At 33.3% G+C, this 12,982-nt stretch overlaps 2 protein-coding genes across 5 annotated transcripts; one reads left to right on the top strand and one right to left on the bottom strand.

Moving 5' to 3' along the window:
- Positions 1 to 1,642: 1,642 nt before the first annotated feature.
- On the bottom strand, positions 1,643 to 3,830 carry Prp31 (pre-mRNA processing factor 31). Its single transcript, XM_076899226.1, has 8 exons — positions 3,682 to 3,830; positions 3,402 to 3,599; positions 3,112 to 3,316; positions 2,859 to 3,028; positions 2,604 to 2,761; positions 2,205 to 2,495; positions 1,905 to 2,129; positions 1,643 to 1,823 (listed from the first exon to the last, which is right to left on the bottom strand). Exons 1-8 carry the CDS (start codon positions 3,797 to 3,799, stop codon positions 1,719 to 1,721), a joined length of 1,470 nt encoding a protein of 489 aa, XP_076755341.1. The 5' UTR covers positions 3,800 to 3,830; the 3' UTR covers positions 1,643 to 1,718.
- A 196-nt stretch (positions 3,831 to 4,026) lies between these two features.
- Cta (Guanine nucleotide-binding protein subunit alpha cta) lies at positions 4,027 to 8,589 on the top strand. 4 transcript variants are annotated; one of them, XM_076899790.1, is made up of 6 exons: positions 4,027 to 4,275; positions 4,970 to 5,246; positions 5,871 to 6,131; positions 6,383 to 6,433; positions 6,502 to 6,719; positions 6,865 to 8,589. In XM_076899790.1, exons 2-6 carry the CDS (start codon positions 5,025 to 5,027, stop codon positions 7,220 to 7,222), a joined length of 1,110 nt encoding a protein of 369 aa, XP_076755905.1. In that variant the 5' UTR covers positions 4,027 to 4,275; positions 4,970 to 5,024; the 3' UTR covers positions 7,223 to 8,589. The 4 variants fall into 4 exon arrangements, with proteins under 4 accessions (XP_076755905.1, XP_076755906.1, XP_076755903.1 ...); XM_076899791.1 differs by lacking the exon at positions 4,027 to 4,275 and adding an exon at positions 4,443 to 4,461; XM_076899788.1 differs by lacking the exon at positions 4,027 to 4,275 and adding an exon at positions 4,479 to 4,648.
- Positions 8,590 to 12,982: the final 4,393 nt, after the last annotated feature.

Here is a 12,982-nt window from a genome sequence, read left to right as displayed (position 1 = left end):
GCGGTATCTCATCGCTTTCTCGTATAATGTTGCACAGAGGTGCGAATTGCCAATGCGAGAAAGTATTCGTAGCACCAAGATAGGCACCGTGGTGACCGTTATGTAATCACACGTTAGATATTAACTTAAAACACAGAAATGCCTACACGTGTGTTGAACGTAGTTCAAGTTTTACCTTGTCGGAATTAATTATCGTTGCGTCACACTATGATTAAAAGGTTTTAACACGTTGCAGAGAAAAATTAGAGTGGCTCGCTGAAGGTAATTAGTGGAGCGAATACATGCTTCTTTCATTCCAAATGGATGATTTCTGTATTCAGTTTTTGGGATCTTGCTGAAAGTAAAATATGTACATAAGAATTGTATGATGTACTGTGCTTACACAAGGCTAACACGTGTTAAACACGAGGGGTGGGTTTGTCAGCTAGTTTTGTCAACAACTATTAAACATACTGTTTTAGTTTGTAAATCTTGTATTATTTTCAAGCCTTACAAAATTTAAAAACAGTATGTCTTTATTTTGTGATCTTTTTCTCCGTGAAATCCATTTTGTAGCTGTGATAAGCGGACAAACATCGTAGTGCATTGCTTCTACTACTTGTAAGTAGATTCAGACACACGCACCGTCCGGCTGACTTGTACATTCGAAACACTCGGAATAGAGCTGAATCTACTTATTCGACGAGATATATGGACAGACTACTCGCCTTATATGATTTCGTGTCCCATATTCTGAATTACAAAAAACAAGTTTTCATCTATCCTCTGTATTTCAGAATCAAGTTAGAGATAATATTAAATTCGAATACTATTGGCAATAAAGATGAAAAATGTAAATAGATCTTATCTCTCCTTTATCTTCATTATTTAATGTTGTATCTCAACTGCTCATACGGGTTATTAGTGCTATAAGAAGTAAAATTCACAATATGTTATACAATTCTTATGTGTAATATATGTATATGTCTGTGTGGTGTATACATAAATATTGAATATTATTACCGTTTCAATTCCAATTGCGTATATAAAAATGAATTATTAATGCATTTAATAGTAAGAGCAGATTTTTTACGCCTCCTGCCTGCATGCATTCGCAGAGACTTCGTAAATCACATCACGTGATAATACAAAGTCTACTTTTCTAGATTTCTGAATCAAGACTCCGATTTTTCGATTTTGTATTAGGAGAACATGATATGAGAGGAAATAACCGAAAAAAGAGCGGGAAAGTTAAATTCCAAATATCTAATCTTACGATTCTGCTATCTTACTCTAATTTATGAACATGCTTAGAAAGGCGGAATGTACTATGACTTTAATAATATAAATGTATAAAATGGATTTAATATTACACATTCATAACGTATCTCAGTCTACTTGGCTGTATACAGTATGTTTTAATTGAAAGTTTCTTATAGTTACATTGATACGTTCGGGAAATGTGATGCAAGATTGTATAACAATATTACCGTCATTTTGCCAGTTAATCATAGATGTGATCGTTAAAGAGATATATAACCACTGTAGACACTTTTTGAACACCAGTGTCCTGTATTAATGCATTCTTATTTTTTTCTTTTATTAATTGCACTTTCCACATGTGGCTGGAAAGTATTTAAAATTCTTTTACAATAACTTTATAAAAAGTAAATATACAAAATTATCATTTCTTTAATTACATGATACATTAGACTCTCTTCGCATTACATTTATTCCTTCTACGATTTCTTCACTTTTAAAAATCCAGCAGTATTCGAAAAATACTTAGCGTTAGCTTCGTTTACTTTCTTTTCTGCGGCTTGTGGATTTACAATTTCCAAACCCTACAAATGCGCATTCAATTTAATATTGAAAATAATACTAAATTGCAGAAATAAAATACATTACACTTAATATTAATTTACCTGTAATGGGGTAAATGCAACACTAGACGCTGTACCGGATACTTGCTTCTTAACAGTTGTACTACCACCCCATTGTTGTTGCTTTTGTAAATTCTTCTGGAGTGTTTTTGATATTCGAACTTTTGTTTTTTCATCGATTTGTGGTAATCGAATGCGACCTGTCCCTGCTTTGCCAATTGTTCCACGCGAATAACCGAGATCTTCTTGATAAGCGTCATTTTCAATCTGTAAAATTATAAGGAAAATAATTTGATTGGAAAGTGTTCTAACAATGAACCTTTAAATTACAAAGAACCTTACATCAGCAAAATTCATCCTATTTGCGTGTTTTCTAAATTCAGTAATAGCATAACGTTCCTTCATTTTTCTCACACGTTTACCACCACGCTTTTTTCGACCGGGATCGATAGGTTTTGGCAAAGGCTTCACAAATTTTACCGGAGGTGGTTCCTGAAGCTTGTCAAGCTTCTTTTCAATTTCTTCGCGAAACATTTGACCAATGCGACCATCCGTACTTTCATGGCACGCATCGACACGAGCAGCTAACATACTTTTTGCCGCTACAAGTCTCGCTGCTTTTCTTCGTAAATCCTGAAAGAATAATTGAAGATATATAATAGCAATAGAATTTTTAAATAGAATTTAGAAAGAACAAATTTTCTGAGACAGCCGCATAACGTGTGCACTGTATAATCCTACCGGTGGCGTTTCTTGTACGATATCGGAATAATATATAAAACCAGTATGAGGTAAGGTCGCTACTTGAGAAAATCCAGATAGCGTCGTTTTTTGAGAACCCAAGACTAGAACATTGCAAGCTGGCATTTTTGAAAGTTTTGTTAATCCTCCCGCAACACCTGTAACAGAAAAAAAGATACGCAAAGAAACGTGTTAATTAATTCTCTACATTCTTACTATAGTTAACATGATGTTTTTAACACTATTTTATTGTACCCATAATCTTTGCTGCCGTGGACGCACCCACTATCACAGAAAGATTTGGCGCGATAAATGCCATCCTGCTCTCGACATACTCAAATATTCTTAATTTACAATTATTTAGTTCTACTGCCATATCGCAAGCTTCGCAAATAGCTTCCTTTTCTTCTTCTGTCAATAATTGCCTATAAGTGAATTATTTTTGGGTTCAATTTATCAAGTTAATTTAACTGTTTGAGACTTACAAGTTCATTGTAAAATAAATTACCCTTGCGTCGTTGAAGCAGTAACCGAAACTACCATAATCGTTGCTTGAGTAAGAAATTGTTGTAGCGTCTCATTGTTCTTTGCTCTATCCAAGTCATTTCCCAGTTCTCTGACTGTCATTACGTATTCAAGTGGACCAACAACCAAAGATTCCAATTCTGGAAATCTTTTGGAATATTTATCCCTTGTAAATCGATGTATGGTGGCTGAAAGAGGAGAGAGTATAGTCAATATTTGAACAATACTATATTGGTTTCTCCAACTATATAAAATCTTGATACATAGTTATACCTATTTCGTCGTCAATATCAACAGCCATATTGTTAGCCTCTACGATCAGCTGATATTCCGGGTCCGATTCCACAGGCCCAATGATATCCGCAGACTTTCTCGGAACTTTGCTGTACTTCTCTATCTGAGACATTACTTTCCGTAGCTGCTCGGAATCACGAAGCTTAGCTAATTCCCTTACGGAGGCTACTTTGATTTCTATTCAATGGGATCATTCAATAATTATTCCTCTGGAGAATTGTATTATTATGAGAGTAATATAGTGTAGAATTTGGTTAACCTTCTTCGATGCTTTTGGAAACCACAGCCGGAACAAAGTCCGGCTCTGGTTCCTCCGCAATATCCTCGTTATCATCAGTTTCTTCAAGATCCGCTAATAGCTCATCCGCTAACGACATATCTCCCTCTCTTTTAAATTCTTTTTAAGAGTTTCTTCGTTATTTCAATTGTATTCCATTTACGTGTGAGAAACGAGTTTGTTTGTGTCCACGATCGCGCCATCTGCATGGAGAGATTCGAGAGTTGGCCGTGCAGCGTTCTCAAAGGCAAGTCGGGATTGGTCGGCACCGACATCCATCATATTCACCAATCTGTCGTCTTGTCATCGATTCGTCTGCGGCGTTGAGAGAGCAGCTTGCCGAACGGGACTCGAGGATAAACCGATCGGATGGCAGACGATAGAAAGGAATAGAAAAATGCTCCTCCCCACCACATAACCAAAACCGTGTGACCGTTGACGCACGATCTCGAAGGGGAATCGTCGCGGCGGTGTGTTGCAGTATCGACAACGACGGTGGAAAAAAGGAAGGCCTCGCTGACGAATGACAGCGCGCAAAACCGATCACGCGGCTGAACCGGGAGAGGTGCGCTTTCGGTCGGTGTCAGAGACCGTGTGCGTGTATGCGTGTTCGCGGCGGTATCTCACAACAAATATGTCGTGGTGGGGAGTGCGTTTTCCCGTTCTCGCTGTTTCGCATATTTCTTCCCCCGCGTTATTATCATGTAGCTCGGCGTAGGTAAATCTCTGCGTGCTCGACCGTCCTAACGGCGATAAGTGCAGGTGCGCGTGTTAAAAACTAAAAGACACGTTCTCTCTACGGTGCCCGTGGCTAAAGACCGCGATGAGAACGATGCGCGAGTTAGCTCTTTTACTCGGTAATTAGAACGATTATTTAATCATGTCCAATCCGCGAGGAACCAGAGAGGATCGTGGACGACGGGCAGCGGCGTGAGTGTTCCGATTAACGGTAGGTGTGGGGTCTGGTCTGGTGTGTCGTGTCGGAACGGCGACGTGTGTTGACGTTGGGTTCGGTGGTCGCGTTCCCCGGCTACGCCTAAGTGAGAAATGCGGTTCTGAATCGCGAGCCGTGTCTGCCGCCGATCCCGTGCGATCACGAACAGGTTGTTCACGGGTGGCTCTCGTTCGATACGCGGCTATACCGCGATATATATATATATATTACGTTCTGCCGCGGGCTCCCTGTTCTTCCCCCGTGCGTGTCCGTGCGTGCTTGCGTGCGTGCGTGCAGTGTTTAGATAATCAAGGATACATTTCGTCGGAAGGACAGCCTGACACGGAAGGAACGCCGGAAGGAAGGAAGAGGAGGGTAGCAGGGTAGCAAGATGGCGGGATCCTTAACATGGTCGTGTACTTGTTGCCTGCGGTTCAAGTTCAGCCCCGAGGAGATCGAGCAGCGTTTCAAGAGCCAGGAGATCGATCGGATGTTGGAGAAGGATCGGCAAGCGCTCCGGCGGCAGGTCAAGCTGCTCCTCCTCGGGGCAGGTGAGAGCGGAAAGTCGACATTCCTCAAACAGATGCGAATTATTCACGGAATCAAATTCGAGGTAGGACATCCCGAGTCGGTTGCCTTTTCAGCTTAATTTACTTTCAGTAAGCCACGCCGGATATCCCCATTCGCCTTCGCTGCGTTTTCGCTTCGCATCGCGTATGATTCATTTGTTGAAAACTCCAATATCGTTTCGGTTCCTGTCAATGTTATTCGACGTTGTTGTTTAAATAATCTAGCTAAGAGAAGGTGATCGTCACCGAAAGTTTGCATTTTTCAAACTATATCGAAAGATATACTGTTAAAAGAATTCTGTTGTTTCTACACTTCTTGGTAATAAAGGAACCTAATACATTTCTGTCTTTTTTTTTCTTTCTTTTTTTTTTGGTTCTTTTTATCTTGTAATATTTGTAAATGATTCGATTTACGGACAGCCGTATAATAGATAAAGTATTTGTTTAAATAATCCTAGAGATAACTTAAAGGAAAAGTAGTTCTATGAAAGTTTACAGATTTCCTATCAGTCTGTTTATTTTACCACTTATCACAATCATAATCATTGAATATACAAACTAGAATATGTGAAACTGAAGCCAAGTTATTTATGATAGAATATATATAAGCTCCCAACAATTTCTATAGAAATGGTCACGAATTTATTTATAATAATCGTTTGTTTCAGCCTGAGTTAATTAAAGAATACCAACATGTAATTTATCAAAACATAATTAAGGGGATGAAAGTGTTGGTAGATGCTCGTGACAAGCTGAATATTCCATGGGAGAATCCTAAAAATTATGATATCGGTTATCAGTTATTAAAATTCGAAAATACTATGGTATTGGATGCCAGACTGTTTCTTCATTACGTACCAGCTTTGCAAAGTTTATGGAAAGACGCATCGATCAAAAAAGCCTTTGATAGAAGAAGAGAATTTCAATTAGTAAGACATTTTTTCATATTTTTTAATCATTTCAAAGTATCTATCGATGTAACACAAAACATATCGCGTATGCATAAATTTGACACTACATATCTAGATACGGAAAGCATTTAATGTAGATGCAACCGTATATCACTTATGTGCAACTCATCAATTGTAGATGAGAACTTGGTGTCACGCGATCAGGAATGTATTAAAATTAATATTTCTACTATATTGAATAACTTAAAAATATAATTTTTGCTTTGCAGAGTGATTCTGTTCAATATTTCCTGGACAATCTTGATAGGATTGCAAGAGTGGTAATGTTATTTAATTTAGCTTTAATCTATAATTTAGCTTTATTATAAGGATTAAATCTTTCTTATAGGATTATGTACCAACGCATCAAGATATTCTACACTGTAGAAAAGCTACAAAAGGAATTTCAGAGTTTGTAATACAAATTAACAATATACCATTTCTGTTTGTTGACGTTGGTGGACAAAGATCTCAAAGACAGAAGTGGTATCAGTGTTTCGATTGTGTTACATCCATACTTTTCCTTGTTTCATCTTCTGAATTTGATCAAGTATTGCTAGAAGATAGGTATGTCTAAATGTATGTAACATAATAGCATCCGTATTAGTGTAATTGACGATGGGTATAGCAACTTTGTAATTCGTTTGATGTTTACCACAAGTTAAGAGGAAGAGCTAGATTGCCAAGTAACATGTTTGAATTAATGTTACAGGAAAACTAATCGGTTGGAAGAATCAAGGAATATATTTGACACGATAGTCAACAATATGATATTTGGTGGAGTGTCTATTATTCTATTTTTAAATAAAACCGATCTATTAGACAGAAAAGTAAGATCGCACGATACGAACGTTCGTTGGTATTTTCCGCAATTCACAGGCGATTCACATTCCATGAAGGATGTGCAGAATTTTATACTTGAAATGTTTATATCCGTTAAAAGGGATCCAAGGAAACCGCTTTTTCATCATTTCACTACCGCTGTGGATACAGAGAATATAAAAGTTGTATTTAATGCTGTCAAAGACACGATTTTGCATAGAAATTTAGAATCATTAATGCTTCAATAATGATGAATATGTATAAAGAGTGATATGACTTCCTATCTGACGATACGCATTCAATATTTAGCGTTTGATACATAGTGAAGTGAAATAGTAGTCGAAGAAGTATTAGGATACGAATTAGGGAAGAATATTCTGGTAAGACAATATATATGTTATATATATTGTATTCAAATGTAAATCAAGTGATTACCTCCGTTTATAACGGTAAATTATACGTTTTCGTAATAGTTTTATACAACAAAAAAAAAAAAAAAAAAAAAAAAAAAGGAGAAAAAAAAACAAAAAGTAAAAACTGCCTAATGAAAACATGTACTGAAAATTTTTTATACACCGTACACTGTACACGTATGCATACACACATACGCACACATACACATATACGTACACACTTTTTTGATAGATATTGGCTGATAAAGGGTTGTAAGAAGACTATTATATACAATTAATTGTACATAGTTTCTTGTATTCTATACATTGTCAATAATAACGGTCTAACATATTTGTATAAAAAAGGATCAGTTTGCTAATAGGTTAGCTAAGATTTTTCTATTTTGTACAGATATTTAATCCAGTGCTTCTTTTTTTATATTAAAGTGTATAATGAAAAATGCTGGCCACAGAACTAGGTATCGATAAACATAAGAGTAACTTATTTTATACTTAAGATTAATTGTCTTTGTTAACATTGAATATTAAGTAACAAGAAAACCAAATACTAGATCCATGCCATATAAACCAAATGAAACTAACCAGTTTGTGTTCAAATTGCTGTGTGCAAAATTCGTTAATTTCTGCTTTCTCTTTTCTTTTTCTTGAATTCGACTTGAAAATCATAGGCAAAGTTACGATACTTTAAAATAGCAATGTAATTTAGTTCTTTTGTTTTTCATATCTTTCAATTCGTTGTATTTTCAATTTTGTCCGTTTTTCTTTCGTGTCTTTTGGAATTAATGTCCCGTTTTCTCGTTTAGAAGGAACTGTAATTTTGAAATCGATACAGTTCCGAACAGTCTGTTATTTTTCTTTCGAATAGTTTTTCGTGCTTATATTGTATATTTCCCGACTTTTTCTTATAATAAATCGCACAAAAACACTTTAGGAAGAACGCTATTTCTTAGTTCTTGTTGAATAAAATGATGTGATGACTTTTTTCTGCTGATCTTTAATTCGACGTTACGGAAAATGACTTTTCTTTATGAAAAAATTAAACTGATCAGTATTATTATTTTTCATATACAGCATGTTCGGTAACTGTTGTTAGAAAATTTAAATGGTGATTCTATAATCCTGAATAAAACGAAAAAAATAAGAATACTAAACTTCTAATTGAACGATCTGGTGTTCCACTGTTGATTGCATTTTTAAAATAGTTGAAACACACATTAATGTCGTAAATTCATTATTGAACACATACTCGATAAATCTGGCTTGAAAACGAAGTCTCGACTTTTATCACATTTTGCCTCTTAGAACCACCTCTCAAATTTTTTATTGACCGTTGTCAAATACTTGATGTAAATGTACGAACAAAGTTGGTTTTTCAATCTAATAACAATTTTCCAGAATTATGCTTTAATTTATATTAGTTTACGAACATATAGTGTATTACAATGTAACTTGTTTGTTCCCATGCATTTTGTAAATTATACGGCAGTGTATCGGCGTAATCTTAACTGATTAAGAAGAAAAGCAATGAATGCACGAAGAATCACAATGAATTATTAATCGAGATATTCTCACTGTTCGTGTCATGACAGTTAGATTAAACAAAAATTTCTTAACAATAGGGAACAGTTTTCTGAATTAGAGGAACAATTCTAAGCACTACTACTACAACCAAGGATTTTATGTAATAATTATTATGATGAAACCAAAGAGTTTTAAAAGTAATTAATGTCTATGTAATTTATTTTCCACTAGCTTAACACATAACATCTAATGTTATTATTTTTAAAAGTACCTTTATACTTTTGCCTGCAATTAGTTCATATATATGTTTTTTTTTATTTTTTCGTCGGTCACTTATTACATAAAATCTTTGTTTTCATTGATTTTCTTTAAGGGAAAATGAGAATCGCAAATGTATTAAGAGAATTGCATTTCGAATTAATCATTTTTGAACGTAACGAAAAATGAAATCGATATTGAGATCGTTATTTTGTGTTTGTATATAAAAAAAAAACATTAGATATAGCGTAGCGATACGAATTGTTAGGAAATTGAATTTTTGCATGACATTTGTATCATGTACAGTTAATCATGAAATTTTCTACAATTGGTGTACCATTACTTGCAAGATTGAACGTACACTTGTGGAACTGGCGAACATTATCGTAGATATGAATATTTACATACATATTTGAATCTAAGGATACAATATACATTCATATATTTTAGTAAATAGTTACGTTATTGCGTTCTCTCTCGTATTTAGGGGACTGTAACATGTAACTTAATACGCATTAATTAATTTGTTGCAAAACATTTGAATTATTAAAGTATATAAATTTAATATATATATTCTAATTGTATTTCTATATATATGTACGTTTATATTCATTTTCCTGATAATTTGAGCTATGCATTCATGAGTGTTCGCTTAATTTTGCGAGTAACTGTATTTTCGTAACTGATACATTTTTACATTCCTATAAAGTTAATCAGGTTTTGATTGATATCCTTAGAGTATTTTTAAATTACATTACATTTTTATAATGATAGAAAGATAATCACTATATCTAAATGGAGCATTGTTTCGATAGGCAAATACAATAACACATTTTTATGCAGTTTACATGTCCCTGTATACAGAATTTATCCACTGGTACTCGTCGAGAGTGATGTTTGTAATTTTTTATAGAGATATTTTAAAGAAGACTATATATACTCTTGATACTTCATCAATTTAAAACTTACCTGTGAATTTATATATGTATAATGTATAAAAATCTTTATCTCTCATAGAAAATTTCCATGATACTTAAGCTTTTTCTATGATATACACAGTTCATTTTTGCAGCGACTATATAAATCTAATACCTATTTTTCTAATTAATTAACGAAGCTCCTTGTTTCAGCTCGTGTCATTCTAAATTTATTTGAAGCATGTAAACTTTAACACTTTGAAGTCAGATTTAATATATGATAATCTATTGTTTCGTTAATAGGCGATTCTAACATCGATTCCGATTAATAACATTATAAGTTAATGTAATTCTGATTGAAATTATATTTAGTAGACTAGACAAAACGAGATTCTATGGTTTTTATTTAATTATATATGGTATTTAGAAATACTTGACGCGATCAAACCATGTAAATCTGTTACATGGATTTATCATACATCGCCCAAGTTCTGGGTGATACGGCATTCAAAGTGTTAATTGAATTTTTTTCCATTTCGCGTCAATTACATCACATTTATGTATCATGCAAGTTTTCTTCTAAAACATTGTTGTATAATAATTAAAAAGAAATTATTAGAACACAGGAGATCGTGTATATTAACAAGTTCGAAAATTTTATTGTAACGCGGACTGCGAGGGCGTAGTAACTTTGTGATAGAACGTCGCGAAAAGTAAAGAGAAAATGATTTTTATATTTTTAGAGGCGCGGAGATTGTTTTAATCTGTTCGATTTAAACGATTTTATATACATTTCAGTCTACACGAAGAACAAAGTGGAATTTAGATATATATATACATATATATACACACGTACAAACGCGCGTGCGTTTCAAATGACTTTATTATGATTTGTAATTATATTTACATTAGGTACTTTTATACGTATACCTACATTCTCGAATCATGGAGAGATATATTAGTGTAAACAATATATATGTACATATTAATTACAACGAACAAAAATTGAGGCAGCACTGATATAATTTATTGCATTCGTACGAAATTATTCTATCCTTAGATAATTGCCGTGTTATTAGAAATTCGTTTAATACTATACTGAGACGTTAATAATCGAATAGAAATCGTTAAAATATGTATTATTACCGTGGAATCTCTTTTCATTCGAAAGCAAACGGTAGTAAAGTCGCAATGATCTATCTCTGATCTATTTAATAATTACAATCTATTAAAGAAGAACCTCCTCATTATTCGATTTCGATTTTAACGAGTTTTTGTTTAAGGTGGTGGTGGTGGTGGTGGTGGTGGTGATGGTGGTGATGGTGTGTGTCTGTGTGTGTATAAGTTTTCAATGATTCAATGAAATATTACCCATGGATATTTGGTAGTTTGCCAAAGTAAGACGATTACTTTTCATTTACCATGTGTAATATTTATACGTACGTAATTCGTAATAATAAATGAATGCTCCTTTGTTACAGACCTACATCTTAGTTTTTACTTCATCCGGGCAAGCAACTTGAGTTACATTAAAAATGAATAACTTAAGATACATTATATTAATAATGGTATCGTTTTAAAATCATTACTTTTAGATTCATTACATTGCTAGCAGAAAATTAGAAGCTAAAAATATTATACAATGAAAGGGGATCACAGGGTCTTCTGATTCATCAGCCAGGTAGCTAAGCCTAAGCTGTCTTACTTTGTCAACAGAATATTAGTAAAATCCTCGTCAAGGTAAATGAATTCTGTTCGCATTTTTCAAATCATAAAATAACCATGACTAATATTTTATGCAAATCATTAGAAACTTTCTAAGAATTCGTAAAAATCAAAGTCGAATGATTACGCTCGCAATAGGCTACGATAATAATGAAATATTTTTTTTTGTAAGTTTACACAGAATATTGACTGAAAATGATTAAAATAGATAGAACAGTTTTCGACAAATTGCTGCGCACATGTTGGAAATATATTTAAGTAGATAATTTTTAGGTTTTATACGGGGAATGTCGTATTTTTGAGAAATTATTATTTTACGTTTACGTTATACATCATTACGGTAACAGAGCTGTTCTATCTGTTATCGGTAGAGTTACTTGTAAATTTTAATTTTATTTGTACTTTTCTGTACATGATCTAAAGAATGTAGATATATTGTGCCTTTTGTACATTGTATATTTGTATATAAACATATTTTACATAAAATATTGTAATAATGTAGTTTATTCACATAATAAATAAAACTTCAGAAAATGTTCACCCTACTCAATAATACGTTTCACAGCGAATTATATTCCTTTCGTAATTGTTTAAATTATTCCAGAATGTTTTAAGGGAAGAAACGTAATATTTATTAAAAATAAAATTCTATATAGTATTAATTAAACAGAATGGCACACAAATACGAAAAAAATATGTCTATGCTTGCACATATATATGTTTATATATATCTATTTATACAGTACATTGGTATGTATCATATTTATTTGTAATAAATTTTATACAAAGTAAAGCACATGCTTATTTCGCGTAACTAATGTAATAAAACGCACAGTATTTACACTTTTGCAAAAAAGAAAAGAAAACTACGTAAGATACGTTCTTTTACCGCAATTCGTTTGCAATTTTTTCTCGTCATTCGGAGCAGCAAATAATGTTTACGTAATTTATAATACGTAAATGTTATACTTATCTAAACATCACATTGGCAATTCATCTACAATTAATAATTACATTTTTTTATAACTATATTGGCGTGTTTCTTTTTTTATATATTACAGTTGTATTTACATTTCCTTTCTTTCATCAATAATATATAATATCAAAAACGTACAAAAGTGAAAATATATTTTATATTATTTTTCAAGAAACTTTAGATATGTAATCACGCGAG

This window comes from Xylocopa sonorina, chromosome 8 (assembly GCF_050948175.1).
Source record: "Xylocopa sonorina isolate GNS202 chromosome 8, iyXylSono1_principal, whole genome shotgun sequence".
Lineage (NCBI taxonomy): Eukaryota > Metazoa > Arthropoda > Insecta > Hymenoptera > Apidae > Xylocopa > Xylocopa sonorina.
The sequence above is the reverse complement of the archived record's forward strand: the minus strand, read 5'-3'. Positions and strand labels throughout refer to the sequence as shown.